At 37.7% G+C, this 26,751-nt stretch overlaps 2 protein-coding genes across 2 annotated transcripts; one reads left to right on the top strand and one right to left on the bottom strand.

Moving 5' to 3' along the window:
- Positions 1-14,450: 14,450 nt before the first annotated feature.
- On the top strand, positions 14,451-15,635 carry LOC114277333 (uncharacterized). Its single transcript, XM_082880764.1, has 2 exons — positions 14,451-14,979; positions 15,055-15,635. The coding sequence occupies exons 1-2, from the start codon at positions 14,451-14,453 to the stop codon at positions 15,633-15,635; spliced, it is 1,110 nt and encodes a 369-aa protein (XP_082736890.1).
- Positions 15,636-24,585: 8,950 nt separating this feature from the next.
- On the bottom strand, positions 24,586-26,246 carry LOC145794667 (uncharacterized). Its single transcript, XM_082877069.1, has 2 exons — positions 25,670-26,246; positions 24,586-25,560 (listed from the first exon to the last, which is right to left on the bottom strand). The coding sequence occupies exons 1-2, from the start codon at positions 26,139-26,141 to the stop codon at positions 24,689-24,691; spliced, it is 1,344 nt and encodes a 447-aa protein (XP_082733195.1). The 5' UTR covers positions 26,142-26,246; the 3' UTR covers positions 24,586-24,688.
- Positions 26,247-26,751: the final 505 nt, after the last annotated feature.

Raw genomic sequence — 26,751 nt, 5'->3', positions numbered from 1 at the left:
CGATCACCGGATGGAACAGGAATATTGTCAGCGGCCGAAAAAGTAGTGTACGTAGGCTCGTATCGAAGAAGTATGTGGGCCACTCTCCCTTGCTTTTGTAAGTTTGGATGGCCGAAGTATCCGAGTGCAGTCGCAACTTGTGCAAGGACCGCGTCGTCGGTAGAAACCAGAATCTTCTTCAAATTACTTCCTGCAAAGCCAAAGGGTTAGACACCAGGGGAAAGCTGAGTAAAAGAAAAGTTCAGTAAACACAAGGAGACACACGGCAACCTGGTTCACCCCTCCGTCTGGGAATAGGGTCTAGGCGATCCTCGCCTTCGCCAAATTCCCAATTTGCTCGGATATTGACCATTATGTCATCCACACGCTTGCCAGAACTGGTGAGCATGGTTACCAAATGATGGTCAGTATCTTTGGCCCTAAGAAAGTACCGCCCAAGCCGACCGGAAGATTTGGCTAAAGCATAGCAGTGCCGAATGGACGGAATCCCAAGATCGATCTTGAGGCGCTGGTTCAACTCCACGATCCCCATTACGATTCGAAAAAAGTTCACGTTGGGCTGAGAAGGAATCAGACCCCAATAGCGGAGGACGGCCCTAAGGAATGGATGTAGGGAAAAACGGACCCCGCCCTCTGCAATGGATAGAAGAGGAAGACGATTGAATTTTGATCCCCTCTCTCCATATCCAGAGTGTTGTCCGTCACTAGAGATAGATGAACATCGTCGGGGATGGAAAAGTGTCGCCGGAATTCGGAGACACGACCCTCAGAAAGGAGGTCTTTCAAGTGTTTGGCCATTTTCATGAGGAATAAAGGGTTCACCAAAATGAAAATAACAAACAAAAAGTAAGATTGCAAAGAAAAGAGAAGAAGACTTACGAGGAGCAAGGGAGACGAGGGTAGACGGAGAAAAGTTACAGAGAATGCGAGTCGGAGAAGGGATATCTGCTGGTGGTCCAAGAGCCTCGAATACTCGACGAACTGTGCATTCGAAAGGACTTAAATTTCAAATCACAATAAATGCGAGACGCACGATTGAGGCGGGAAAGCGTAATGATGAACGAAAAGGTGTGCGCATTGTGACATCTATATTGGGGTACGCGAAGCCGCCTGACCTATTTTAACCTTTTCAATTCAAGACCAAACACGCCGATTAACTTCCGTCAATGGGGAGTTTGGGGGGCAATTGTGGGGGCCGAATACATGGAAAAATCAGATGGTGCATACCATTGGAAGACTGATATTAACCGGCTATATCCTACGAGAGTGGGGAGCCGAATATAATATATGTGCCGAATAAGTGTAAGTCCTTAGGGCCGAATAAAAGAAAGGACAATGATTAAAAAGTAGGCCCTGGCCCCGATGATCAAAAAGAACAGGTATAAATACAGGAACAACGGTTGTAGAAAAGTATGTAAGAATCACTTCACAAAACTTAGTAAAGAAGCTATCCTGAGTGTCTGAACTAACTTGTCCGTCGGAGTGCTAATTCCGGCATCCTCGACCGGAGTGTTTGTATCTTTTCAGGTGACTAGCTGAGGATCACTAGCGTTTCCCAAGATCCGAAGAGTATTTCCAAACCACTTCTCCACACCTGCTAATATACATTATATATTTTATAATTTTGTGTAATTTTGTGTGTTGTATATATTTTAGAATTTATACATAAATTAGTATAAATAATATATTTTAAATATTTTAAATAATATATTATTTTATTATAATATAGTTTAATATATACAAGTTATATAATAATAAATAGATAGTCACTGTTAGCATTATTCAACACACACTACCATCCAACATCATCATCTCTTTTCTTTTTCTTTCCCTTTTCTTTTATATTATTTATATTTGTTTGTTTTGCAGGTTCTGAAGTTGTCTATAAATTGGAGGCAAGCCTCGGCACACGGGGGAAGACAGCAAGAGAGCTGCGAGCTCTGGAAAGAGAAGAAAAATTAGTATGAAAGTGTAGAGTATTTCTTTTGTACTAAAGTGATAGTTTTATGATTCTGTAGAACTAATTTCCTTATTTTAAGATTAAGATGAAACTTAATCAAGTGATTGAGGTAGTTTGTATTTAGTTTTGTAGAGTTTTAATTGATTTGAGTACTATTGTATAACTTAGATTTTTATACAAATATTATTTTATCAAATTATATATGTTCACTGGTTATCAATACATGTTATACAAATAATTTTCATGCTTGTGTAATAAAACAGTTAGACAAGCCATATCCAATAAGATGGGTCATGCATCAATCTTAGTTTAGCAGTGACGATCTATACTAAGCGAAGATGATTCGTAATTTTCTGATTTTGAAACACAAATCTTTTTAAGTGATGTGTCCCCACCAAGATACATCGTAATACTCATTTCAATAATTTTCTACAATCTAAATACAAATAACCTCCCATTATAAGATTAATAGTGGATTCTAAGCCTTAAGATTTTCTTTTTATTATCTTTCATCCTGTAGCCATAAATCTTTAAAGGGTAAATTACATATACACCCCTCGAGGTTTGGCTAAATTACAGATGCCCCCCTGAGGTTTGAGAAATTACGAATTCCCCCCTGAATGCTATATTTGCATAAGAAATTAGGGGGTTAATTTGTTATGAAATATAAACCTCAGGGGGCAAATTGTTATGAAAATACAAACCTTAGGGGGCGGCATGTAATTTTCGAAACCTCAGGGGTATCTGTAATTTAGCCAAACCTCGAAGGGTGTATATGTAATTTGCCCATCTTTAAATTAAAGTCAATTTTCACAATCTTTGTGATTTGACATTTGTTTTTAGCCGCTATATTTCGGAGTAGTAGTTATTACTTTGTTTTAAATTAAAATATTTTGGTGAGCAAACGACCTACCAATTTTTGGCGTCGTTGCTGGGAACTAAAAATAAAATTGCTTAATTTAGAGATTTATTTACAAAACAAAACAAAAAAAAATTTAAAAAAATAAAAAGTTTAGTTTAGTTTCTTTCTGCAAGAGAAATAAAAGTTTAAACCAAATAATAATAATAAAATAATAAAAAAATACGAAAATAAAAATAAAATTTTGATACTGTAACTAGGGCTGCAAATGAACAGAGCCGTTCGTGAACAGGCTCGAGTTCGGTTCGGTAAGAGCTTGTTCGAACTCGGTTCGTTAATTTTTTTTTTGCGTTCGAACTCGAGCTCGAGCTCGTTAAATTTTTACTAAACAAGCCCAAACATTCTAAAGCTCCGCTCGTAAGCTCGGCTCGTTTAATATTTATTATTTATATATTAAATAATATAAAAATATGTATAAAAAATAAGAGAAATATGCTATTTATATATTTAAAAAATATAAATGTAAATAATAGTTAACTATAGATAGTACATTTATATAATAGTGGTAGTAGATATTATTATTTTAGTAAAATATGAATTTTTTTTTAGTATGTTTATATATATATATTGTATATATAATTGTATAATCAAAGTTTTAATTGTAACTTTAGTCTCACATGCATGTATGAATTTATAAAATTATTGGCTCGTTAAGGCTCGTGAACAGGCTCGAGCTCGAGTCGAGCCTAAGCCAACTCGGCTCGAGCTCGGTTCGTTAAATTTTTATTCAGCTTGAGCTCGAGCTCATTAAAATCTTAATAAACAAGCCCAAACATACTAAAGTTCGGCTCGGCTCGGCTCGGCTCGGCTCGGCTCGTTTGCAGCCCTAACTGTGACACAGAAAGGAGATAACCATATTAGACATATAAGTTGTGGACTATTTACCTTTGTACGGTTTAGGCCTGAAAATTTTATCATCCTTTAAGTAACCCGTCTCAAGCCACATTTCTTTAGGCTTACTCAGCGATTCCCTTTAAAGCTGTACTTGTCTATTTTGCCCTAGCATACAAAAACACATAAAATAAAATAAAACAAATCTAATTTATTTACCTAAGTGCAACAATTCCACTTTTTCCACTTCTTATGATTTATGAGATATGGGTTATCCTAGTAGAAATTATTTGACTCGGACAAAAGTGAGTTATAAAGTGATCTTTTAACAAAACAGTAGTAATATATGCAAACTTAGGATGTGTCTTTTAGTAAGAAATCATATTAATTCCAATCCATCCTATTTCATTTAGACAAACTCCTAATATATATATATATATGCTGGGAAAAAAAAATACCCTAGGAACAGAGATCAAAAAATCATCGCCAAAAACGAAGTTGCAGTTCAAATCACTGTCAAATCCACTAAACTTACTCATTATTTTCTCAGATACTAGATAAATAGACGGAGGAGTATCCATGGAGATAGTCTCGACCCTATCTAAAAACCCATCAATATCATTTGAGAGTAGGTTCTAACTCCAAATGGGGTACTTCCACACAAGGTGAAAAAGATAAGATTGAGAGTGGATCATCTTCAATGGAAGAAAAATATGATTCTCTAAAAGGGGTAAACAACGGCTCACCCATATCACTACCATCAAAATCAAAATGAGTTAGAAACTCTCCTAAAGAATTTTCTATTGGAAAATGGGAAACAGTCTCTTTTTCCCTATTGAGAATATTAGCTATCTGCTCTAAATGGACTTCTAGTTTGGCAAGTTTGGCAATCGATTGACCCTGGATATGCAACAACTCATTGGTGGATTCTAAGCTGCTTTGAAGAAATGTTAGCACTTTGTCCTCGTGATCTAAATTTTGTTGAGGTGGGATTTGGGAGTGCAACAATTGTGTACTGCGAAGCATTTGCAACATTCTTTCTTCAAAATAGAAAGAATATTGAGATGGTGGAGTATAATGTTGATATTGAAAATTATCAAGAGGGGTTTCAAAATAATCGACAGAGTGACTCTTATATCCCTAAAAATTATTTTCAAAATATCCCATAACTCCACTATACACAAGACTCCAAAACACTAGACAGCTCCAACCTTTATTCTTGTCCAAAGAGCTCAAAAACTCAACCTTTTTTTTTATTTTTATTTTTTTGAACTAGCTAAAACTTGCAAATTAGTATAAATATACAAAAATTGCAATAAACTAAATTGTAATAAAATAAAAGGGGGGTTTAAGACCTCCTAGAAAGAAAATAAATGTATAGAATAAAAGAAATACAATAAAGTAAATGTTAGTTGTCAGAAGTTAGTAGTTAGTAGTCTTTATTTGTCCTCCAAATTATATGTCCAGCAGCGGTAATTAATTCACGAATTTGATGATAAAAGACCAATTTTTATTTTTATCACTATTGCATTCCCTTTCACTGTTCTGTCTTTATGGTATGTGTCATTGAGGACAATGTCAATTAAGTTGGGGGAAATGGTTTTGTTTATTTGTTTTTGTTAAAAAAAAAATAAAATCAATTTTTCTTTGTGTGTGCCGTTGTGTGTGCTTTTGTTTTTGTTTAAAAAAAAAATATAAATATATATACTTCATTCGTCCCAAAATATTAGTCTTTTATTTCATTTTTCATTGTTCTAAAATATTAGTTCATTTTCAAAAATTAAGAAATAAAACAATATGAATTTACTATTTTGTTCTTCTTTTAAATTTATTAATAACACAAAAAGTACAATTATGACAATTAAAATTTCCAAAAAATGTATTATCAAAGGGTAATTTTGAAAAAAATTAATATATTAAAAATATAATAATTGTACTATAAAAAAAAATAAATTTCCCAAAAGGAATCATTATTTTGGGATGGAAGGAATATCTTTTTTGTTTGTGTGCTGTTGTTTTTCTTTTTAAAAATAAAAATTATGTTTTGTGGTTTTGTGTTGTGTGCGTGTTGTGTTATAAAAAATTCATGTGATTAGTTGTTAATTTAAATGCCTTAGCCTTTTAATTATATCTTAGTTTATTATACTATTTTTTGATTAAAAATAATTTTTTTATCTTATATTCGGATGATTTGCATATGCACATAACCGTTTAAATATTCTTCAATTAATTTTTAGACTTGGACTTGAACATCTTGACGATTAATGTGGAGACTATAACCCGTGTGAGATTTTGAGCCTGTCATTTTGTTTTTGAGGCTCATTATATTTACTCTTAACTATTCATTTGGAAGCATACTATTTTGTTGATTAGACTCATTTTTTTTTTTTTCCATTTTGGTTGAATGTTGAGAAATCATGTTGTATTTATACTCTTCAAAAATCATGTAAGTTGAAAAATTCTACCTCATTTTGGGAAATGATTTAGGCCATTTTTGCATTATTTGAGCTTTAACATTTCTTTCTCTGCACTCAAAAATCCTTTGAAACCAATTTGAGCCTACATGCCAAACCTTTCATTCAATAAATCCCTAGTGATAACTGGTCACTGTCTTCAGGAGCAAAAGAATGGAGGAATTTATAAAGAGGGGGATGGATAAGAAAAAAGAAAAAAGAAAAAAAAGAATAAAAGGAAAAAGAAAGAAAAAGAAAAGTAAGATTATAGAAATGAGTTTACACTGGTACATATTGTAAAAGAAAGAAAATGTTAAAAGTATGAAATAATAATTTTAATTGCTCTCTTAGACTCTGAAAGGAGATATTGATTTTTACCCATTCTCTTACCTATCCCTAACCCTCTTTGACTAACCCAATAAAAGTCCTATTTTGGTTCCACAATTGGTAAAATTTAGATACAGACATGATGGATAGAGGTGTTAATATAATTTTTCAGCATTTAACATTCTTTTGAAGAGACTGTATCCTTTCATGCTAATGTCTTTCATCACTTACATGCGAGGTATTTTAATTTGTTTATATTAATTCCACTCGCATATGTTGAGAGTACATAAATTTGCACCATATCTAGTGATTCATTTGTTGAGTGCAAAGTCTGTGAGTTTTGAGTCGAAGCATACTTCTAATAGAACTAGAGTCTACTTTCATTGAGAGATTAATTAATATTTTTGTTGCCTATAATTTACACACACACCGAATATAGAGATAGATAAATTTAACTATGATAATTCTTTTGTTAATTTGTTAATATATTAAAATTAACAAACATCTTGGTGCATATTTTCTTTTTAAAAAAAATGTGTTTAAAAAAGAAAAAAATCTAAATTTTGTGAGTATATTCACTATAGACTCTCATGAGGTTACAACTCGTGTACTAAGGCTAACCTAAGAGTTCAAAGACTAATTGCATACGCTAAATGCAATCGTATTCCCTACGAAAACAGCCTAGCTAAATTTTATTTTATCGCCTTTTTAGTTTTGCTTTGCTCGATGACTATCAAAGTGTAAGTTGGGGTGTAATTGGTACTTAAATGTTACACATTTAATTCACTAACATATATTTTATTAGCTTATTTATTTATATTATTTTATAATTTTGTGTGATTTTATATGTTTATATATATTTTTGTGTTTATATATAAATTAGTATAAATAATATATCTTATATGTTATATTATATTTATTATAAAATAAAATGATAAAAAGAAAAAGAAAAGCGGTGCCGGTCACCGCTGCATCAGTCATTCTGCATATATATATATATATTAATTATATAATTATAATATTTTTATAATAATTATATAATTAAATAAATAATATAATTATAATATTTTTATAATAATTATATAATTAAATAAATAATAAATAATAAATAATAAGTGCGGGCGAGACTGTCACTTGCTGGCAACCTATCACTTTCTTTTTCTTTAATTATTATTTTCATTGAAAAATGTTTGGGGCTCTAATTCTGTGGCTCAAATATGGCTCAAATGGTCAAAACGATGTCGTTTTGGCTATTTTGATGTTGTTTTGTACTCAAAACGACGCCGTTTTAGCTATTTGAGCCACATTTGAGCCACAAAATTTAGGCCCTCTACCATTGCTCAATTTTCATTATTTGTTTTACTTTTCAGGGCCTATAAATGAGGAGAGCTCAGAACAGCGGACGAGGGGAGGAGGAGCAGAGCATATGGAAGAACTCTAGCTAAGGATGATAATTTGAATCTGAAGTGGTGGGGTCAGAAAAATAGCTTAAAAGGGACACTTGTTAATTTAAATTAAATATTTTTTTTCTCTCATAATCAATAATAATAGCTAATAATTTTTAAATGAATATTAAGCACAAAATTTTAAATAGTTAATATAAAAGTTTTTAAATTTTTGTTTTTACAATTGACCTTATGAAAAATCAGAATTGAAAATATATGGTATTACTTATAACTAGTATATTATAGGCAATGCAAAAGAACCTTGTATGTCTCCTGATATATTATATAATAATATATAAATAATAATGATATTACTTCATCATATATGGTATCACTAACCAATAGTAAAATAATGTATGATCCCACTTGTCAAATATAATTAATAATTTAGTAATTTCTCATTTTCGTAGCGGGGTTAACTATATTTATATGTTAGTGATGATTTGATATCACTATTACACTGATTTTTTTAAAATAAAATTTTTATATATAATAATGTGACTTGTTATAGTTTCTTATTTTTAATCAAAACAACCATCATTATTTTTATAATTTGAAAAATTATTAAGAAATCATTTTAAATATTATTTTCATATAAATTTTTTATTTATTAATTATTTTCCTTATATATATATATATATTGCAAAAAATAAGGGGGGCACGTGACCGCGGTCCCTTCGCCACCGATTGTGAGTTAGTAGTTTGTTTGTGATATAGGACTATTTTGTGATATAAACTATTTTTAAAAATATGTTATAATGTATGCATTATAAAAAAATAATATTAATTTTATCATAATATAAAATATAGAGGTTTTTTTTTTAAGGTCCCTCGTATAAAGATTTATAGCATAAAGGACATCTAATATTTTCATAATGTCTAAGGTCTCTCAAGTTGATCCAGAGAAAATTGGTTTAGAGAAAATTCACGTCACAGAGAAAATTGGTCCAGAAAATTCAGTTAAAAAATCAGAGAATTTCTCTGGTTTCAACCCAGAGAAAATTCAATTTAAATGAAAAAAAAAATCAGTTCACTATATGGAACCTAGAATGCTTAATTTGGAACCCAGAGAATTTCTCTGGACCAACATTGCTATTGCTTGTGGTGAACCCAACACAACTGCAATTGTTCCAGCACTTTTCAGGTCAGCTTAAAGGTCCCTGAAGCACAACATATGTCTGGATACTGATGATCAACAACATCAACAACAATTTGAAGAAGAAGAAGAAGAAGCAGACGGGTACCCCGAAGAATCGTTCCAAAGTTGGGCCAACTACGGGAAGGCTCTGAAGCAAACTTCGGTGAGGCTGATGGACCGAGTCTTGACTCGGTCACTCGATTCGGCCGAGCTGGAAGTGAAGGCTCGGAGCAATAACGAGATGAAGAGGACTCTTACTTGGTGGGACCTCATGTGGTTCGGCATGGGTGCTGTGATCGGCGCCGGAATCTTTGTCCTCACTGGACTAAAGGCCAAAACCGTTGCCGGACCAGCCGTCATCTTGTCCTACGTGGTCTCCGACGTCTCGGCCTTGCTTTCTGTTTTCAAATTTTAAAGCACAGTTAAGGGGAAGTGCTGCTCTGCAGTAGAGGAGGGGAGACAAAGAGTCAAATTTCTCTGATATATGTTTAGGGACCTTAGACATCAAAAAATAATTTTGTGGATCTCTTCCATTACGAAAAGTGGGAGAGGGACCCTAGACTAATTTTTCCTAAAATATAACATATATGTATATAATAGTTTTAGTTGAATTATTTATGTATATATTTATATGTATTGTTCAAATATAACCACAAAGCTCCCATATGGTTAGTTTTTCCATCCAAACTAATAGAAGGTGTATTATACGCACCATTTTTTAGAATGGGTTTCGTATTATGAAAAAATAGAATAAAATTAATACAACAAATGAACAATTTTAACCCCATTTTTTCCAAACCTAAAATTAGATTAATATGTTAATTAAATTAAAATAAAATAAATTAAAATATAATTAAGAATTAATTTTAAAAAATAATTAAATAAAATATAAAATAAACAATAATTAAGAATTGATCTAAATGTAATTAAATTAAAATTACATTAACATGTTAGAAATTATAATAAATAATTAAGAATTTAGGATTAATTGTGATCTAAAATATAATTAAATTAAAATTAGAATAAAAATTTAAGAATTACAATAAATAATTAAGAATTTATAACTAATAGTGATTTAATTAAATTAATACTAGACATTATATATTATGTGTATGAGAGATGAGAGAGGAAGAAAATAACAAAACATATAGGATTTAAGGGTATTATAATCATTTCATATCTATAGTTAACGCTGTTAACTATTGCATTTTAATCCAAAATCACATGGAGGCATATGGCTATTTTTAAAAGATAGTGAGGTAAAATACTATCAAGTCATACCACATGAAGGTAAAATAGATTCTGCCCAAAAATATATTACGAAATTTTGTACTAAATTACAATATAATAAAATAAATATTCATTTTAACATTAAAAATAATGATTAAATTGGGGGAAAAAGTCATTTAAATTTAAAGAATGATTATAATTATTTATTTTGATAATTTTAGCCATATTGTTCTATAAAAATTTTACTAAAATAAATATATAATAATTTTATTTCAATTATTTATCTATTTAATAATCTTAGTCCTATTGATTGTACTATAAAAAATGTAAATGAAATAAATATATATAGCGATTTTATATGATATTAAATTATAATATAATAAAATAAACACTCATTTTGATATTAATAACAATAGCAAAATTGAAAGAAAAATTAGTAACATAAAATTAAAAGTGTTTCTAATTATTTAATTTTTTTATTCATTTGGATATAACAATATGTAGAAATGGAAGTTATAGACAATTTATTTTAAAAAATTAAATATAAGTATGTTGTGATTAGATTAAGAAAAAAATAGATAGACTAATTATGTTGAGCATTGATTTTTTCTTAATATCATTTTTAAACTCATTGTATATAATTATATATATAGGTATATAAAATTTAAATTAAATATAAATCTTTCCTAATAAACAACTTTATCTTAAATAGAAAACTCAATATAAATTAACAATAAAATATGAATAAGGTAAATGAAAAAAACAAGAAACATATTTAATTTTAATATAAAAATTAAATACTTGAATAAAAGTGAGAAAAATGGAAGAAAATTAATTTGTAAAGTATTTTTTAGTACATATTATTCTATTAAGTTTTATTTATGGGTAGTTTTTTATGTTAAGTAGAAGCCTTTTAAATATTAATTTTTTGGAAATAATTAGGTATAAGGGTATGTTACATGATATTAAAAAAAAAAAAAAAAAAGAAGAAGAAGAAGAGAAGAGAGATGTGTCACATAGATGAGATAAAATTCTTGAAGATAAACACTACTTTTAATTTTATATATATATATATATATATATATATATATGAGGTATGATGATATAATATGGGAAAAATGCCTTAGACCCCCAGCTGGGGGTGCTGGGGGTTTTCTCCTATTGGCCCAAAAAACTGTTTTTTTTTTTTTTTTTTTTTTTGATTTTCGGCCATTACCAGCCCCCCACGTGGAGGTGGGGGTGCTGGGGGTGTCTCCTGCTGGGGTCTCCAACAGGACCGATAATATGGTCAGTCCCCTATTGATTGGAAAAAAGACAAAAGAAAAAGATAATTGATGAACCTTATGCTTGTACTTTTGTTTAAAAATTTTAATTTCAGCAATTAATATTTTTTATTATAAAAATTTAAATAAATTAAAATTATTTATAAAATTGTTGTTCATATTAAATGAAGGATAAATTGGAATAAGATATATTATTACGGGGAATTCATATTTTTGGGAACAATTTATAAAAATAAATAGGACTTAGGTGTCTATATTTAAATTTGATAGGACTCAATGGAATTCAAAGAAAAATCACACTTATTGGTAATTTTCTTAAAATCATACTTGTGATCCATCATTAAAAAAAAAAAAAAAAAACCAATACTAATGAAATCATGTAACTGTGAATATTAGACCTGTTGTTTTTAATAGATGATTTAGACAGTTAGAGTGAGATTCATAGCAAACCCTTGCGAGAGCCCGACATCAACCTCATAAAAAAATAAATAAATAAACAATGACGCTATAAATGTTACAGAATGTTGATTTTAAATTTTTGATGTGTTATAGCTTCATCTTCTTTAGTAGTGTAAAAATGGCCCGCAGCCCGTGAACGGCCCGAAACCCACTCGCAGCCCGGGGTGGGCCCGGCCTGTTTAAGCTCGTTTGGTCCCAAGCCCGAGCCCAGCTCGAGCCCTAGGGTTTGACCCTGGGCCATCATTTTGAAACCCGGCCCGACCCATCTGACCTGCATGTGGCCCAGCCCATCAGCCCGCTTAAGGCCCACTCAAGGCCCGGCCCTAGGCCTAGTATCTTTTTTAGTGGAAAATAATACACTTTTGGTAAAAAAAATTAAAAAAAAAAAAAAAATGGTTAGGCCCGCTTAAGCTCAAGGTCAAGCCCAAGCCCGCCCAAGGCCCGAATACCCCTAGACTTGGGCCTGGCCTAATTTTTTGGCCCGTGGGCCAGCCCAAATTTTGGTTGGAGCCTGCGAGGTCCGACATGGGCCTGGTCGGGCTAGATTTACACCTCTAATCTTCTTCATGCTCATACAATTAATCATTTCCGCAGATGAACAACCACAACAACCATATCCTGTGCAATATTCATACCAGTTTCTCTTCAATCAATTCCAGAAATGCAATTCTCATCACTTTCCTTTCCATGGTGTCTTTGCTCATCAAATTAACCATGGCCACTGCTGACAATGTGACCAGTATTAGAAACACTTTTTGCATTCAAACAAGGCCTCAAAGATCCTTCAAATAGGCTTTCTTCTTGGACAAGCAATTGTTGCTGCCAATGGAGTGGTGTTCAATGCAACAAGATATCTAGCCATGTCATCAAGCTTGATCTGAGAAACCCATTTCCATCTAGCAAGTTTGGGACTGCTTTAATAGATCAAGGTGAAACACATAGCATATGAAAGGTCATGTTTGGGTGGTGATACAAACTTTTTCTTGCTTGACTTGAAATATTTGCAGTATTTGGATCTAAGTTTAAATGATTTTAAAGGAACTCCAATTCTTGAATTCATCGGTATGCTTAAGAATTTGAGATACCTTAATCTCTCATCGGCATCATTTAGTGGAGAAATTCTACCTCAGCTTGGAAATCTATCAGACCTGAATCATCTTGATCTCTATTATGAAATTTATGGATTAAAAACCATAAACTTGCGGTGGGTTTCAGGTCTTTCTTCTTTGCATTACCTTAACATGAGAGGGGTAAAAAACGACATTGAAAAAGATTGGTTGCAGAAAGTTAATATGCTTCATTCTCTTGTGGAGTTACATTTGCCATGGTGCGGTCTTCAGAGCCTTCCAATCTCGCTTTCATTCATCAACTTCACTTTTCTTTCAGTCCTTGATATCTCTATCAATTCATTTAACTCTTCAATTCCGCACTGGATGTTTAATCTTACAAGACTAAGAACACTTGATCTCAACTCGAACCATTTCCAAGGTACCCTTCCTAGTGAAATTGTTAATTTGATTTCTTTGGAATACCTTTATATGTCTGTAGTGGGAATTTTGAAGGTCAGATACCGAGATATTTGGGGAATCTTTGCAATTTAAAGTTCTTAGACCTTTTGGGAAACAATTTCAGTGGTTCCACGGAAGACATTTTTAGTGGATTCTTGGACTGTCCCAACAATAGCTTGGTTTCACTTGATTTAAGTGGTAATTCGCTTGGTGGGGAATTGCCTAATTCGTTAGAAATACTCGAGAATTTGCTACAACTTGACCTCTATTTGAATTCTTTATGGGGTTCAATTGCAACTTCAATTGGACATATGTCGTCATTGCAATATTTGGACCTCGGATCCAATAATATGAATGGAATAATTCCCGAAAGTTTTGGAAAACTCTCAAAGCTCATTCAGTTGGATCTCAAAGGAAATCCATGGGAAGGCATCATAACAGAAGTTCATTTGATGAATCTCACAAGATTAGAAGATATAATAATCATACCACTAGAGACAAAAACGCCCTTGGTTTTCAATGTTAGATATGAATGGTTTCCCCCTTTTAGGCTCAAATCACTTTATCTAGAAAATTGCTTGGTTGGCCCCAGATTTTCTCTATGGCTTCAAGTTCAGAGTGTACTCACTGTGGTAACCCTTAAAAATGTTGGAATTAAGGACAACTTACCTAAAGAATGGCTTTCCAAGATTTCTGCTCAGCTCACCTATTTGGATCTGTCTAACAACCAAATCAGAGAAAAGCTTCCAAAGAAGTTAGAATCTCCAATAATAGATGTTATTAACTAGAGCTATATACTTTGAGGGTCCACTGCCACTTTGGTCAACTAATACATCCTACTTTTATTTGCAGAGCAACTTGTTTTTAGGATCTATACCATCAAATATTGACGAACTAATGCTGCGACTGTGCAGTTTGTATCTCTCAGAGAACCTTTTGAATGGAACAATCCTGTCATCCATATGTACCATGAATAGCTTGCAAGTACTTTCCCTTAGGACAAACCAATTATCTGGGGAGCTCCCACAGTGTTGGAATGGGTCAAAATACTTGTGGACCGTAGACGTGGCAAACAATAATCTCTCCGGTATTATTCCAAGTTCAATGGGGTTTATTAGTTCTCTCAATATGTTGATTTTGAACAATAACAACCTAGAGGGTGAAATTCCTTCTTCTTTGCAGAATTGTTCACTTCGGAGTATTGATCTCCGAGGAAATAGACTATTTGGAAAGTTACCCTTATGGATAAGGGAGACTATAACTGGATTTCGGATTCTACAGTTGCGATCAAACTCTTTTAGCGGAATCATCTCACAACAATGGTGCAATCTTCCACATCTTCACATCTTAGATCTTGCAAACAACAACATTTCAGGGGTTATTCCCAAATGTTTACCCAATTTAACTACATTGGTTTATGATAATGGTAGCTTTTCATTAGCAGACTACTACTACAATCATGAATACAGTAATGTGGAGTGAACAATTGTGGTAAAAAAAGGTAGAGAACTTGATTTTGGCAGTACTCTTCAATATGTCAATATCATTGATCTTTCTCGAAACAATCTAATTGGTGAAATCCATGAAGATATCACAAGCCTCATTACATTAGGAGCCTTAATTTTTTTGTGGAATAAGTTAATAGGAAGCATCCCAAAGAAGATTGGAAACATTAGATCATTGGAAACACTTGATCTTTCAAACAACAATCTTTCGGGACCCATTCCACAAAGCATCTCATCTTTAACCTTTTTGAGTCACTTGAATCTATCTCACAATAACTTGTCAGGAAGAATCCCATCAGGAAACCACCTCCAAACACTTGATGGTTCATCTATTTATGCAGACAACCCTTTATTGTGTGGGTTTCTTCTTCCTACCAGGTGCCTGGGCGATGAAGATCATACATCTAATTCATGTACTTCTGGTGGAGGAGGCTTAGAAGACAATGGTGCTAAGAATGATAACGAAATGCTTTGGCTCTATGTTAGCATGGGATTTGGATTCCTTGTGGGACTTTGGGTGTTTGCTTCACTTTATGGATCAAAGTGTCATGGAGAAAAGCTTATTTTCAGTTTGTAGGAACAGTATAGTTATTGTTCATTTTCCTATGTTGGCTATTGTGATAAAATTTTTAGGCTACATGTGATAGGTTTTTCTATATTTATTATTAAACTTGTTTATGTTGTCACCTAAGCTTTGTAAACATAGGCATAACTATTGTTTATTTTCCTATGTTAGCTGTTGTGATAAGGTTTGCAAAGTACATATGATTATCAGTAACGTTTGTTACTAAACTTGTTATGCTGTCAAGCTTTGTGAACAGAGGAGGTTCAAGTTTATTTGAAATTTAAGACAACAAAAGAAAGACTTTTTATAAATTTTTTTTATTGTAACTATATATTTAAATACACTTTTTTTTAGGACACAAAATTAGTAATTAAACTTCATTTTAAAGTTTTTGTTAACATATCATTTGCAAGGGCTAGAAAAACAATTTATATTTTTAGGATTGTTATTTTTTTTTGGCTTTTTAAAAAAAAAAAATTTATTTTATATATTGAAAGAGTGGGTAGAATATAATGACGACAGATGATAACTTCATGAATTACTATGCCAACTACCATGTCTAGACTGATATATTTGATTGACATATAAATTATTCAGGCATTGCCCAAAAACTAAACAAAATATTGGAAAACAATTTGGGTTGTGAGATCTATGATTTCCAATTACTATAATATTTTTGAAAACATTTTGGAGCAATGGCTTTTAATACGCATAATCATAATCTTTATGTTTTTCAAGTTTACAAAAAGAAAAAAAGAAAAGAAGAGAGGCAATAATTATTGCTTGCTTCGAAGTACTATGACAAATATGGTCAATTTGGCGCCTAAAAGGAAATTTTCAACTTGGACATTTTTTTCTTCTTCAAATCTTTCAAAATTGGAAATAAAGCAAAAATCAATTTACATTATAGTCTGATAACATTTGTAAGAGGGGCTAATTTGAGCCCACTAAATTATTTAGGCCCAATAGCCCAAGATTAGTGGGCCCGAATTTATCGTAAGTCCAAGACTGGCGGGACTAGATTTATCACCATCAAACGGGCTAAATGGCTCTAAGCCTCGAAAGGGTTCGGATCCACGAACCTAGAGACTTACTCGGCCCCGGACTCGAAAGGGTATTAAGCAAGCCTAGAGATCCGAGGCACTCGGACTCGAAAGGGTTCGGATCCACGAACCTAGAGGTCTGAAACATTTGGCTTCGAACGGATTCAGACACAATCTAGAAGTCGCTCCGTTAATGAGTCCCAGAACACTTGCGGGCTCGGAGCTTTCCGGGATCTACATACCAGAACTATGGGCGTAATGGAGTCCGAACAAAGGACCCGATCCTGAGGACGGTGAGTGGAGATAAATTCACTCTTCGGTTAAACTAGTCTATACCCGGGTCGAGGTGGCACGACCCCGGGGGGTCCATGAGACTCGGCAATATTTTGCGGCAGGACGTCCTCTGGGACTACCCCTGACCCTTTGGGATGATTGGGGATCATTGGTTAGGTGTGGCTAAGAAGAAGGGTTCGCCGAGGGATTGATCTCCTCTTCGGGGTTTTCTCATCCTCGGAGAAGTCACCTCCTCGGACAAGGTGGTTAGAGAGAATATCCCCCATGTGCCTTGCACATGGGCTCCATCCTACATCATGAGGTGCCTATAAATAGCACCCACCCATAGCTTTACAAGGGATGGATTTTGGAGATTTAACTCTTGGGAAAGAACTAATTTCCCTTCTCCATTATCAACCTTGAGAGTGAAAGTGGGAGATCCATGGGAGAGCCTTGCCATTATTCTATTCTCTAGCCATTTTGCCTTCTTCTTCACCCAATCTCTTATCTCCATCATCTCCTTTGTTGTTGTGTTCCTAAGTTGAGATTATTAAAGAATCTAAGCCTCTCATCATATTCTGGAGAATTCGAAGTTGTTCTTCAAGGATCTTTGAAGATCTTCGAATTTTCCAACTCTTTTCTTGAACCCTCTCCTACATTTTTGGCGACTCTGCTGGGGAGGCGGATTGGTTAATGGTCTCAACGAGATCTGGAATCCACACAACTCCAACAAGGATGGCGGGAGAAGATGAAGTTCATCAACAAGGATCCTCTAATGGTGGTGATGACAGAACCATGGCTCCAGATCAACCACTTTTGCTTGAAGCCATTCAAGGACTTCAAAATACTCAGCAAGAGATTCTTACCACTCTTCAGAATCTCACTCACACCATGTTAGTGATGAGTTCTAATTTTGCACCGGCGCCAAACGGAAATCGAATGGGTGGTGGAGTTATTCCCGCCGGAGCGCAAAATCAAATCCAAGGAGAAGCAGGCCCCAATCAACCTATGGCTCATGGCAACACAGCCACAGTAACACATGCTCAAACCACAGTAGGCGGCAGCAGTTTGCCCATGCCCGGGCTCCATGGCGTGCCGAGCCAAGATCCAATGGTGACTAGGGGAGTTTCTGGTGTAATGAATGGCACTCCAACGACTGCTGGTGTCCAGGAAAACATAAGGAGCATGATGGCGCAAAAGGGAGCTATGCCCGTACCTAATCTTGTTACGCCACCAGTGAATGTTACCCAAGCACCAAGCGGGCCTCCTTTGGTGCCGACAACAAATCTGCAAGCACAACCCGGTATAGCGGCGCCGTGCGGTGGACTCTATGGGCCTCAATTCAATATCCCATCACCAACTGGCTTGTCTATAGGCGCTGATGGCCAGTATCGTCAAATGTCCTCACCAATGATGAATTCGCAGCACCAGAATGGCCAAGACGCCCCTAGCTCAGTCTTCGGGTACATAAGCCAAGTCCCAGGAATACCACCATCAAACTCTCTCCCTCAACAGTTTCTCACTCTTGCCGATGTGCAGGCCATGTTCGATCTCGAACGGGGCAAGAGGACCTTACCCTCTTTACCTGATCCAGACGTCAAGCCGCCTTACCCCATTGAGATGCTGAGTTATCCATACCCTGAGGGGTATACAGTGCCGAAGTTCATCAAGTTCGACGGCAAACAAGGAAATTCCCGAGAACATGTTGTGCGATTCATCGAGACTCTAGGTATTCATGGTTCAAACCACGTCCTCCGACTGAGAGAATTCTCTAAGTCCCTCACCGACCGAGCATATAGTTGGTATGTTAATTTGGCCCCAAACTCTGTCCGAAGTTGGGAGGAAATGGTTAACAAATTCCACTCCAAGTTCTTTCAAGTGGCGGAGAAGGTGACCACACTTACATTGTGTAAAGAGAAGCAACAAGAAAGTGAAGACATCCTTGACTACGTCAAAAGGTTTCAGGACAAGGCCGTGGATTGTCATGAAGCAGTTGAGGAGAGTTATCTGGTTCAAATTTGTCTAGAAGGGGCATTGAGCAGGTACAAAATTTTTCTAGTTAACCACAAGCTACCCACCTTCTCGGCATTAATAGAAGTAGCTCGGAACATTAGCATTCCTCAGGCTCAGGAGTCCAGATTTAAAGCCAGTTACAAGACTAGTTTCAAGTCATCTCGTGGACCTATCGTTGCTGCTGCCTCTGCCCCGGATACCCGAAATTCACAAGGAAGAGGTCATAGAGGCCAGAAAAGAAAGCAATATAATGGTGAAAAGGGGAATGTTTCTTATCCATGTGGAATCGAGGAAGTGAAAGCTCTAGTTAAGGAATGGGTGGCTGACGGAGAGCTAAAATTGCCTTTTGTTGAAGAAATGCCATCAAAAAAGGACCGTGAGAGCCCTGGATTTTGTGTCTACCATCGTACATTGAAACATCCGACAGAGAAGTGTTGGACTCTCAGGAAAATCTTCAGAGATAAAGTCGAGGCAGACGAATTGAGGTTCAAAAAGCGAGGGACTCAAGACATCCGAGAACAACCATATCCTCAACACCGAGACAAGGGCAAGAATGTTGCTATGATAGCTTATGAAGGCCCAATGATCGAGGCTATCGCTAATCTCGATGACGATGACTGTTATCTGGACGACATCCTCGAGCCAGAGGGTGAGCAAGTTTACTATGGAAGTGCTCTCGATCCAGAGGGCAGAACATTTATGACTCATGGCGAAGATCCCTTTGATCCAGAAGGAGGAGAAGAATACTATGGAAGAGGACGACACCATGCTTATGTGGCATCTTATTTTGAGGAGACCGAGGAGATGGTTAACTACGAGCCTCCAAGAGTGGAAAAAGATCCGGATCACTATGCCAAAACCCTGCAAGACTGTGTAAAGTTCAAGCAGTTCTTTGACCAGCTTGGACTTTCCAGGGAGGCAAGAACGGAAATCACCAAGTCTATCATTAATATAGCCGAGGCACACCATGAGGAATGCATGTCGACTGAGGGGTCTATCCCGAGGAAGGCAAAAGAGCAATCTAGTGCCATTACTTTCTCCGAGGCTGATCGAAAGTATCATTTTTCTCACAATCGCCCGCTTTATGTGACTGTTTTTATTAACGGGGTTGAGTTCAAAAGGGCATTTCTAGATAGTGGAGCCTCTATCAACATTATGACTCGCGCTACTCTAGAAAAAGCCGGAATCTCTGAAGAACGCATTGTGAAGCAGCCGATAGTCATCACTGGCTTCGGTGGAGAAAGGAGAGTTACTATCGGATGCGTAACAGTTGATTTAGCCGTTGGAGAGATTCGCTCGGCCACCAAGTTCCATATTATCGATTCTGAGGCAAATTATCACATCATTCTAGGGAGGACCTGGATGCATAGATATGGGGCTGTACCACCGAGTTATCATCAGTGTGTTAAGGCTAAATGGGGAAAGAAGACGGTGACAATTCAGGCTACAGAAAGGCCTTTCGAGATCCATGAAGCTCATTATTCTGATGCCATCTACTTCACCGAACTGGCTGTCGAAGAAGTTCCCACCACCTCTAAGCCTCGAGGGGTCAAAATTCCTCGTTGGGAGGATATCAAAGATGACAAGGAGCCGATGGCAGAGTCAAGTAAGCGGGCAATGTCTAGAACAGAAAGTCCGCCTATTCCTCGGAAGGTGATGAAAGTTCGAGAAGGAGGCAAGATGGTGTACTATTTATGAAGGTGCGGGGAGTCGGTTTCTTCAGTCACCGACTCCGAGTCAAAAGAAGAGCCTCTTGACAATGATATAGTAATAAAGCCTGAAGTGGCTCCAGAATGTATGCAAGATGGGCCGAAGCCTCAGCCCGAACAACTTATTGAAATAGATCTGAGTGATGGACAAGATGCACCGAGGCCGGTATTCGTAAGTTCGAGCCTTAGCCCAGAGAAGCGGGAACAGTTGTTAAAGTTGATAAGCCGATACTCAGATGTGTTTGCTTGGTCATATAAGGAAATGCCCGGACTAGATCCTGACCTAGTCTCCCACTATCTTGATGTGTTCCCAAACTCCAAGCCAATTAAGCAAGCTGCTCGAAAATATCATCCAGATCTCGAAGAGAAGATTAAGGAGGAGATTGAAAAACTTCAACAGGCTGGTTTCATCCGGCCAATACAGTACCCCACGTGGTTAGCAAACATCGTGCTAGTAAAGAAGAAGAATGGCCAAATCAGAGTATGTGTAGACTTTCGAGATTTGAACAAATCTTGCTCGAAGGATGAATTCCCTCTTCCTCACATCGACACCCTCGTGGATACTACCTCGGGACACCAGATGTTCTCATTCATGGATGGATTCAGTGAATACAATCAGATTAAGATGGCTGAAGAGGACGCAGAAAAGACTACTTTTAGAACACCTCTCGGAAACTTCTTCTATACAGTCATGCCTTTCGCACTCAAGAATGCCGGTGCAACTTACCAAAGGGCTATGACTGCAATCTTTCATGACATGATCCATCATGAGGTGGAAGATTATGTTGATGATCTAGTGGTGAAATCCAAGAAAGAAGAAGACCATCTCCGAGACCTTGAGAAGGTATTCAAGAGGTGCCAGAAATTCAAAATGAGGATGAATCCTCTCAAATGTGCTTTCGGGGTGACGGCTGGGAAGTTCCTCGGGTTTCTTGTACATAGGCATGGTATCGAGGTAGATGAAGACAAGGTCAAATCTATCAGAGCAATGCATCCCCCGCATTCTCAGAAGGAGTTAAAGAAGTTCCTCGGGAAGGTGTCTTATATTCGGAGGTTTGTCCCAGCATTGGCAGAGATCTCTGCGCCTTTCGGCTCTTTGTTAAAAGGAGATGCCAAGTTCGAGTGGAACCAAGAGCACCAAAAGGCCTTTGAGAGAATCAAGGCGGCCTTGACCTCGCCTCAGACCATGATAGCCCCGCAGCCCGGGGTGCCTCTAATGTTGTACCTAACTTCAACCCCCAAGTCCATAGGGGCATTATTGGTCCAAGATATAGATGGAGTAGAACGCCCGGTGTATTACATCAGTCGGAAGATTCGAGGAGCAGAAGTCCGATATACTCCAGTAGAGAGACATTGTTTAGCTTTGGTATTCACTGCCCAAAAGCTCAGACATTACTTCCTAGCACATCAGATTCAGATTGTTACTAGAAGTGATCCAATCCGATACCTCCTCAGCAAGCCTGCTCTAACTGGGAAGGTGGCAAGATGGTTGTTAGCACTGGGTGAATTCGAGATCACATGTGTAGCCCCCAAGGCGATCAAAAGCCAAGCCTTAGCTGATCTCCTTGCCCAATTTCCAAGTGGTGACTATGAACCAGTGAATGAAGAATTAAGAGGAGAGGTGCACGCAGCTATGGCTTCCGAGGAAAGCTTCTGGACATTGAGCTTTGACGGAGCAGCAGCCGGAGGGAAGGGAGGAACCGGGATAGTCCTTACAAGCAAAAGTGGGGAAAAGTTATATTTGTCTTATAAACTGGATTTCCATTGTTCGAATAACGAAGCCGAGTATGAGGCTCTTATTTTAGGCTTGATAGCAGCTGAGAAGCACAATATCAAGAAGATTCGGATCCGGGGGGACTCAAAGCTGATAGTGAAGCAAGTTTCAGGACAGTTCGTCTTAAAGGAGCCTGCCTTGGCCACATATCGAACAACAGTCCAAAGGCTTTTTGACAAATTTCAGAAGGTCGAAATAGAGCATGTGCCTCGTTCCGACAACAAGTTTTCAGATGCCCTCGCAACGTTAGGGGCAAGAGTTGACATTCCAGAGGAAGAGGCAACAATTGTTATCAAGAAGAGAACAGAACCTTCAATAATACCCGAAGACAAAGGCCTTCCGGAGGACTGGAGAGGAGAAGTCCTCGAGCAACTCAGAAGCAAAGTTGAAAAACTGACTATGGCCAAGCTCGCCCAATTCACAATTATTCAAGGTGAACTTTACTTCCGAGGAGGTACCGGATTCCTAGCCCGGTGTATTGGCCAACAAGAAGCAAGCTTCCGACTACAACAGATCCATGAAAAGTCTTGCGGGGACGGGGATATCAGTCTGTATAGAAGAATCCAAAGACAAGGTTATTATTGGCCCGAGATGGAGAAGGACTCAAATCAATTACAGAAGGAATGCCCCAAGTGTCAGTCATACATCCGGGAGGATGAGAGTTGCTTTGAAATTGATACCCCTGACTGGAGGCAAGTCTACATTGATTATCTCAAAGAGGGAACACTACCTGAGAGCCCGAGGGACATTGCGCACCTCAAGATGAGAGCGAGGCGGTACTTTCTTGATCAGGACAAGCTGTATAGAAGAAGTATTGAGGGCACTCCCCTGAGATGTCTCTCCAAGGAGGAGTCAGATCTAGTCCTCGGAAGAGCCCACGAGATTGAACATCAAGGAGGGGCTCGGCTGTTCGAGCAACTTATACACCTTGGGTATTACTGGCCGACCATGGAGTCAGATGCATCCCATCACGTGAAGAGGTGCCAGACTTGTCAGAAACACGGAAATTTGATCCACGCTCCAGCTGTAGACCTGCATAGTATCCGAACCTGGGCTTTTGATCTGATAGGGCCCATCTCCACATCTTCTAAGGGGTACAAGTGGATTCTCGCAGCCACATAATTGAGTACAAAGTGGGTCGAAGCAATTCCTCTGAAGAACGCTACGGGGCCTGCAGTTGCGAACTTCATCAAGGAGAATATCATTTGCCGATTTGGAGTACCAAACACCATCCTCTCGGATAACGGCACTCCCTTCATAAACAAATATGTGAAGAGCCTCCTAGAGACTTACCAAGTGAAGCATCACAAATCCACACCCTACTATCCAAAAGGGAACGGGCAAGCGGAAGCCACAAACAAGACACTGATAAGGATTCTGAGCAAGATGATGGATGAGTTTGGGGGGACTTGGTCCGAACAGTTGATAGTAGCCCTATGGGCGTATCGCACTTCGAAGAGAAAGCCAACTCAAGCAGCTCCTTACTCCCTTGTGTATGGGTCCGAGGCAGTGTTACCTATAGAGTTGGAAACGCCATCTGCTCGAATGGCTCTCGCCTCGGGGATGGTATTGGAGCCTCGAACCACCAGATTGGAAGCATTAGAGGAAAAGCATGACAGAGCTGCAAAAGTCATGGAAAGGTATCATGAGTCCATCGCCCGAGCCTATAACCAGACCGTGATACCAAGGAAGTTTGAAGAAGGTGATCTAGTATGGAAGATTGTAGACCCAATCATGCAAGGACAGCCTTTGCCCAAGTTTTTTTCAAAATGGGAAGGGCCCTACAAGGTGGTTCGGGCGAGCTCAAGCGGGTACTACAAATTTGCAAGGGTTGAAGACGGCTTCCGAACTGGCCCGCTCAATGCAAAGTTTATCAAGCATTACTACCCATAGTTGGACTCATCTATGTTGAAATTCATTTTCACTTTCTTACTTTGTCTAAAAGTTGTATTTCCCTTACGTTATGAAGAAGCTGGTTTTCTCTATGGTGTATGTTTTATCCCATCACTTACAGTGAATCTATTATACTTTTGTCAAGAAAGTTGAAGAACTAATGAGAATATTTCAGCTTTTATAAACATGTGCATATGATTGTTCTTTCCATTGTATCATTCGAAATAAATATTTTATCAAGTAGAATGAGAAAACAATGTGAAAATATCCAAACAACAAAAATTTTGTCATTGCATTGCATTGTCCTAGATAAAACATTTTTATCGAAAGGGGCAAGAAAGTAATGATAAAAAAAAAAACTCAATCTTTCCTAAAGACACCCTCGAAGAAGCTGCCTGTCACATCTACATCTGGAGGACAAACAGTAGAGTGTGCCTCTAAAGTCTCCAAGGCCCGAGCATAACCCGACTCAAGTTCACGAAGAGTTGCCTTTATCTCATCTATAGAGGTGCGATAAGAGGCAAGCACAGACATAAGTTCCAGCCGATGACTGGCGTTCGAAGCTATATCCAGGCGCTTCCGAAGCCATGATAAGTCCACTTGGTGACGCTCCATGTCAGAGATCCCCTGATACGCCGTCTCGACTACTTTCCCATTAAGGTCACACAACCGTTGCCTGTCCAAGCTATATAAGATAGTGGCAAAAGACTCGAGAAGAGCAGTCTGAATGAGTGGACACTGGCAAGCAAATGAAGCAAAGGTCTCCGGGTAACTTGAATGCACAAGCTGTAGAACTGAAGCAAACTCAGGAGCTACCCAATAATGGAGAAATGATACTTTGCCAGAAGCTGAAGGAGGAATTGGGGCCGGAAAGCTGCTAGTCTCAGGAATCTCCCCAATGTCTATCGGGTTAGATGAACCACCCGGAGGGGTAACTCCCGGCAGAGGTCCCGAGCCTGAGAATGCCGAACGATAAGGGGAAAGACCAAAAGCATCACTATCAATGTGAAAATCACTGAGATTCAAATCCAAAATATTCGAAGGCACTGGCGATGAAGAACCTCTGGCAGTCGTCTCAAAGGCAGGTGTTCCCCCTTGAGAAGGAGAACCGTGAGGAGTTACAAAGAGAGTCGGAGTAGAGTCCGGGGCAGGTGAAGACGGGACCCCGGTAGCAGCTAACACTGGAGCAGAGTCTGAGGCAGGTGAAGGCAGGACCCCGGTAGCAGCTAACACTGAAGAAAAGATAAGGAAGCCTTATTAGAGGTAGGGAATAGGAAAGCCATTTGAGTAAAGATTTCTCACAGATAGAAGTAAATGACAAACTTCAGAAAGAAAGATTACCAGAGGGAGAATCAATATGCAAAGCCGGAGCAACTGAAGGACTCCTAGCATCAGCAAGGTCACTTGGCCGTATAGAGAGCACCTGATCGATCTCAATGTCTGACGAAGCCTGAACAGTAGCAGTCATCCCTGAAGAAGGAATGAGGGCCGGAGGATGAGAATCACCATAAGTGCCAGAGCGAGTCTTAGAGATTTCTAGCACATCCACCTCCACACCATTCCCAGAGGCGCACCTCGTCTCTACATTGCTTCTAGAAGCATGGCCTACGGCATCAATTTCTGTGGCATCAGTCCCTCCAGTAATCTCAACATCAGAACGGTGAGCCCCAATAACCTCGTCACCAAGATAGCGCTCCTCCTCAGCTACGGTAGGGCAGTGACGACGCATGCGTGGAATAAGGTCACAAAAATGGTCGGAGGACTCAGCCTCATCATCGTCATCATCTATAACTGCTATACGAGAGGTGCGCATCTTCACAAGTCTTGCAGACAAAGGGAAGGTGTCGTCCAAGTCTGAGTCCGGCCTGGGGGAGGCAGCATGGCCAGGAGCCTCGGTACTGAGAACGTCAACAACCGCAGGATCCTACACAACATGGACAAATAAAAGTTTTCATTTTAGAAGGTATAGTCGCAAAAAGGAAAGTAGCTTCAAATCAAAAATTTCGGGTACCTCATGAAGCCTTTTGGAAAGGCGAGGAGCGGAAGGACTGGCATCAAAAGTCCTCCTGTGAGCCATCTTCTTAAGGCGGGTCGTCCGAGGACCAGAGGCCTTATTCAAAGGGACTGGCTCCGGAGAAGTAATTGCCAAGCTAGAAGCAGATGCCCGAGCAGAAGGGTCAGTTGGAGCAGATGAGGTGAAGAAACTCTCGTACATGTGGTCAGATTTTCGGCTCGCGGGTAGCCGAAGAGAAGAATCCTTCTTATAAATCGGCGGAGGCAAACATACGGTCGGTCTGCTCTGGACAAATGCAATAAACGCATCGATATTCTTCTGCCAATACCGCCTGAAAGAGGAGGTGAAACCCCCTACTCAACTCAAGCCTGGCATCATCAAAGAGCCGGATATGGGAAGTACGGTGTGT

The sequence above is a fragment of the Camellia sinensis genome, chromosome 7, assembly GCF_055761805.1.
Source record: "Camellia sinensis isolate YWXY chromosome 7, ASM5576180v1, whole genome shotgun sequence".
Lineage (NCBI taxonomy): Eukaryota > Viridiplantae > Streptophyta > Magnoliopsida > Ericales > Theaceae > Camellia > Camellia sinensis.
The sequence above is the reverse complement of the archived record's forward strand: the minus strand, read 5'-3'. Positions and strand labels throughout refer to the sequence as shown.

Coding starts and splice junctions, on each gene's coding strand:
- LOC114277333 (XM_082880764.1), top strand. CDS start 14,451: ATGCTGCGACTGTGCAGTTTGTATCTCTCAGAGAACCTTTTGAATGGA. Junction 14,980..15,054: donor TACATTGGTTTATGATAATG/GTAGCTTTTCAT, acceptor TGGTAAAAAAAG/GTAGAGAACTTGATTTTGGC.
- LOC145794667 (XM_082877069.1), bottom strand. CDS start 26,141: ATGCGCACCTCTCGTATAGCAGTTATAGATGATGACGATGATGAGGCT. Junction 25,561..25,669: donor GCATATTGATTCTCCCTCTG/GTAATCTTTCTT, acceptor TCTTTTCTTCAG/TGTTAGCTGCTACCGGGGTC.